Source organism: Trachemys scripta, chromosome 24 (assembly GCF_013100865.1).
Source record: "Trachemys scripta elegans isolate TJP31775 chromosome 24, CAS_Tse_1.0, whole genome shotgun sequence".
Taxonomy (NCBI): domain Eukaryota; kingdom Metazoa; phylum Chordata; order Testudines; family Emydidae; genus Trachemys; species Trachemys scripta.
Window position 1 is genome coordinate 14,473,986 of NC_048321.1, and position 5,038 is coordinate 14,479,023.

At 58.6% G+C, this 5,038-nt stretch overlaps 1 protein-coding gene across 1 annotated transcript; it reads right to left on the minus strand.

Moving 5' to 3' along the window:
- Nucleotides 1–1,371: 1,371 nt before the first annotated feature.
- On the minus strand, nucleotides 1,372–4,814 carry LOC117869679 (interferon-inducible GTPase 5-like). Its single transcript, XM_034756719.1, has 2 exons — nucleotides 4,637–4,814; nucleotides 1,372–4,433 (listed from the first exon to the last, which is right to left on the minus strand). Exons 1-2 carry the CDS (start codon nucleotides 4,777–4,779, stop codon nucleotides 3,197–3,199), a joined length of 1,380 nt encoding a protein of 459 aa, XP_034612610.1. The 5' UTR covers nucleotides 4,780–4,814; the 3' UTR covers nucleotides 1,372–3,196.
- Nucleotides 4,815–5,038: the final 224 nt, after the last annotated feature.

A 5,038-nucleotide genomic window follows, 5' to 3' on the forward strand; every position in this document is an offset into this window, starting at 1 on the left:
CGTGTGAGGAAAGATTTAAAAACCTGGGCATGGTCGGTCTGGAGAGAAGGCCAAGGGGGGACTGAGAACAGGCTGCAAATATGGTAAGGGCCAGTATAAAGAGGTCGGGGATCAATTATTCTCCATGTGCACTGAAGGTGGGACAAGAAGCAACAGCTTAACCCGCAGCAAGGGAGATGGAGGTTGGAGATTAGGGAAAACTCTCCACCTCCCAGGGCAGGGCAGCTTTGGAATCGGCTCCCAAGGGCAGCTGTGAGGTCCCATTGCTGGAGGGTTTGAAGACCTGGTTGAACAACCCCACCGTCAGGGCTGGTTAAGGTTGACTTGGGCCTGCCTCAGCGCCGGGGGCTCTCGAGGTCCCTTCTGGCCCCACGTTTCTGTGATTTCCAGAACCCTATGGACTCTATCCCAGAGAGGAGGTGACTCAATCCATCGAAACGCATGGCTGGGAGGGACACCGAGAGCTCCCTGAGCCCAGCCCAGAACGGTGCAGCGTGAACTGGTCTCACTCCGGTGTCCTTGTTACCCAATGGAGGTCAGAGCTTCAGAGTCGCGTTCGATCAGCTAGTCTGACCTCCCGAGAGCCAGCTGCCTGTCCTGGGCCCGACAACCTGGATTAGACTCCGTACTGCAGCCGGAGATTAACCTCTTGTGCACCAGGGACTGAAGTGTCACCAATGCATGAGGCAGATGGTCCACAGCCCATGCTGCAGAGGATGGGGAACTCCCCCCACCCCAGGGTCTCTGCCAAACTGACCCAGGGGAAATTCCCTCCCGAGCCCAGGTCTGGAGATCCACTAGACACTGAGCATGTGAGCTAGACTCACTGGTCAGGATTCGCTGGATGAGTTCAGCTCAGGGCACCAGGCCACCCCATCCTGTGTCCCGTCTCCCGCTGTGGCCGCTCTCTGATGCTGCAGAGGAAAGAGGGGGAAAAAACCAACCTGGAATACATAAGGGGGGATTTCCTTCCTGACCCCAAAAGACAGATGCCCTGAAGCATGAGATTAGGAACACAAGACATAGCACTGGAAGGGACCCCTGGGCCACCAGTCCCAGCCCCTCATCACTGTCACACAACCCCAGTCATAAATATATCGAGCTCTATCTTAAAACCAGCTAGGTTGTTTGTCACACACCCCTCCTACGGGGAGACTGCTCCAGAACCTTTCAAATCATGTGGCGGTGAGTTCCACAGGCCAATCACGCACTGAAAAGTATTCCCTTGGATCCGTTTTGAATTTTCTGCCTTACCTGTTGGAAAATTGGCCAGTTTTGAAATTTTTCAGACCGTTTTGCGCTCCAGCCGTTCTGGATCCTCGGTGGCACAGTGGCCAGCGTCCGAGAAAAACAGATGCTTCAATAAACATCTGAGAAAAATAGAGGTTTTATTTAATAAACATCCTTTGCTTTACAAAAATAAGGGGCGATTTTGTTACCACCGTCCAGTTAATGTAACAAGTGAGAGATCCAGAGGTTACCCGTATTGAATTTGGGCTCTGACATCTTGATTTGGGAGCGCAAGTCAAGTCACGCCCTGGATACTGATAGAGGAGCCAGGTTCTCAGCCCAGTGAGAGGGACACAGCCTTTGCGTATCGTCTCCCTCCAGCATCTCTCAAGCCAAACCCCGTGGCCAAGATTGGCTCCTCCACAGAACTGGTCCAAAGTCAGAATTTCTGCTCCACGGGAAATTTGGATATTTTGAAATTTAGTTTTGTTCTGAATCCGGATGAAAACCAGAAATAAATTCTACAATTTCCCCATGAAACAAAATTGTTGGGAAAAACTATTTGGGTCTGGGGTCGACTGGAACGTTCCCGTTCAATACATTTTTTCAAAAATCTGATCAAATAAAATCCAGTATAATCAATTTGAATAAAATAAAAACTGATACAATCCAATAAAATAAACTCAAAATGTTTCCTTCTGGTTTTGACTTTTACAAAATTTAAAAGTTAATATAATAAAATAAAAAATGCAATAAAAGAAAACGTTTCTCTCTGCTATTGATCTGTTTTTAAAAACATAAAACAAAAAATATCCAACACAACTGAAATGTTTCCTTCCAATATTGACTTTTTAAAATTTAAACAAATCCAATTAAATGAAACCCAATAAAATCAAAATGTTTTTTCCAGCGTTGACTTTTTTTAAATCAAAACCAACCACCAAAACAGAAAAAAATCCAAGAGAATAACTCTGATGAAACCAAACCGTTTCCTTCCAATTTTGACCATCTACAAATTCTTAAAAATTGAAAACAACCAACCAGAAGACAAATTTTGAACCCAGACATTCAAACGCTCATAGCAAAATGGGATTTTTTCCTTGATATTTTCCCCCCAACGCACAATTTTGTGGCAGTTTCCCACACACCATCCGATTCCGACAAGAGGCCATTTTCCGACAGAACGCTGCTCCGCTGGGAAAGTCCCGACCAGCTCCGCCCCCAACCTCTGCCTCCTGCAGTCTCCTACGCCCTGGGCCGTGGCTACCCTACGGGGCGTTAGCGGCGTAGCTAGGTCGCCGTGGCGATGCCGGCCTAACCCTGTAGTGTAGACGCGCCCGACAGCGATGGAAGAGGTTGGGACGCAACCTCCCCAAGTGACGGTACCTGCGTCAACGGAAGGTTGACGGTGTCTACACCAGGGTTATGTCGGCCTAGCCACAGGCCCGGGGAAGCGGGTTCTTCCCACCCCCCAGCAACATGGCTACGTTGACCTACATTGGATGCATAGCCCAGGCCTTGGTTTGCACAATCCCACGCTGTGGCTGGAAGGAGACATGGCCCCCACGTCTCCACAGGGAGCACACAGTGCCCGTCCCATCAGCGCAGGAGGTACCACCACCGCACCAGCCATCATCCTGCCCCGCAGGCCACCCCGCTCCCCTCCTGGGTACCTCCTCCCTCAACGCTCTGGTGAGCTCCAGCCATGGTCACTCGTCCCTCCCAGGCTACCCACAATGCATCTCGCTCTCCAGGGAGCTGTGGGGTCCTGGTGCTATCTGGCCCCACCCACAGAGCTGGTGTGGGGATGGGGGGGCGGGGGTTATTGCTCTGTTAAGGTAGCCCCAGGGGCCGGGTGAAGGGACATAGGTGGAAGCAGAGAGGGGGAGAGGGCTAGAGGTGGGAGAGGGCTGGGGGGGGGGTACGAAGCCTCCAGCAGCCCCCCTCATCCAGCAGGGCCCAGCCCTCAGTCAAAGAGGAACCCAGGATCAGGGGGGTCACAAGGCCCCCCCTCCTCCTCCGTCCCGTAGGCAGCTTCCAGCACCCGCTGGGCGTCACCGGCGAAGTCCTCCAGGGCGCTGTGCAGCAGGAAGTAGGCGGCCACAAAGGAGATGCCGCCGGCCACCAGGTTCTCCAGCAGCGGCAGGCGGGTGCGGGCCAGGCGGGCGGCCACCTGCCCACAGAGCGCGGCCTGGCTCAGCACGTCCTGCACAGCTGCCGGGGAGAGCTCCCGGCCCAGCGCCGACCGTACCTGAGCCCGCAGCCGCTGGGGGGAGCCGGCGCCCGCCCGGGCCAGCACCCCCAGGGACTCCTCGTCCAGGCCAAAGCTGCGGCGGTAGGAGCCCAGCGTCTCCACCAGCATGGGCACGTTGAGCTGCAGTGGGAGCCCTGGCAGTGCCGAGACCAGGGACGCCAGCAGGGCCTTCTTCCAGACATGGCGCCGCAGCGTCTCCTTCCGGCGCCCCACGGCCTCGGCCGTCAGGGCCGGTAGTGCCAGGAGCAGCGCGTGGCGCTTGTGCCCGGCCAGCTCCTCCGCCAGCGTGGCCTGCAGCCGCGGGAAGTCGAAGCGATGCAGCTGGAAGGCGGAGAGCAGGAAAACCCGCGGGGCGGCCACGCCTTCCTTCTCCAGCTGGCGGGCGCAGTCCGCGCGGATCTCACCCAGCACCTGGCCCTCCTGGCAGCGGCCCGGCCGGCGCCGGCGGGACGCCCGCAGGTCCTGATCCACCTTGGTGCGGATGAAGTAGAAGCGCCTGCCCGCGGCGCCCAGGGCCTGGGCCAGCTGGGCGTGGCTCTCCCGGAACCGCTCCGAAGCCACGAGGAGGAAGAAATCGAAGTGCATCAAGCCCACCTGCTCCAGGTACTGCTCGGCCCGGAAGCTGGGGGTGCCAGTGCCGGGGAGGTCCCAGAGCCGGACGCTGGGGAGGCCGGGGTGGGGGTAGGGTGTGGGCTCGGCGGTGGTCTCCACGACGCCGGTGGGGGCGGCGCGGGGGTCCGAGTCGCTCAGGCCACGGAGGGCGTTGACCAAGGTGGATTTGCCGGCGCCGGATTCCCCTGTCACGGCGATGTCCAGGGTGGCAGAGTCCAGCGAATCCAGCAGGGTTTGGACCTGGGTGGAAACTTCCAGAACCACACGGGATTGGATCAGGGAGCCCATCTCGGTCAGGTCCTGCTCCCGCAGCTCCAGGCTCTGCATGGCGGAGGAGCTGGCTTGGAAAAGGGGGAGGATTGAGGGTTCTTTGCCCTTCAGCCCAGGTTCCCACCAGCCCCCACTCCCCTCCCGGAGGTGGGGAGAGAAGCCAGGAGTCCGGGCTCCCAGCCCCTCCCCCCCCCCCCCGCTCTAACCACTAGACCCCACTCCTCTCCCAGGGCAGGGGAGAGAACCCAGGAGTCCGGGGTCCCCACTCACAGCATTTCTCCGGAGGCTCCCAGGGAGCGGCTGGGCTGGTTTCGCTCCGAGCTCGGGGGCGGGGGGGAAACGGAAACTGAAAGGCCCAGGCGGGCGGCCGGGGGAGGAGCTCGGGGCTGGATTAAGAGCAGCCGCCTGCACATCGGCACCTGGCCGGCAGCCAGGCTGGCACCGCACCAGGGCTCCTCCCCGCAGCCCTGCCAGTGCCCCTCACTCCCGACCCGCAGCCCCTGCCAGCCCAGCCCTGTCCCCCCCCAGCCCTGCCGGTGCCCCTCACTCCCGACCCGCAGCCCTGCCAGTGCCCCTCACTCCCGATCTGCTGTCCCCTGCCAGCCCAGCCCCCACCCCCAGCCCTGCCGGTGCCCCTCACTCCCGACCCGCAGCCCCTGCCAGCCCAGCCCC

Bases quoted from the DNA above. Each gene is read 5' to 3' on its own strand.
- LOC117869679 (XM_034756719.1), bottom strand. From the start codon at position 4,779: ATGTGCAGGCGGCTGCTCTTAATCCAGCCCCGAGCTCCTCCCCCGGCC. The intron at 4,434-4,636 runs GTGAGTGGGGAC...TTTCCAAGCCAG, and splicing joins GGAGCCTCCGGAGAAATGCT to CTCCTCCGCCATGCAGAGCC.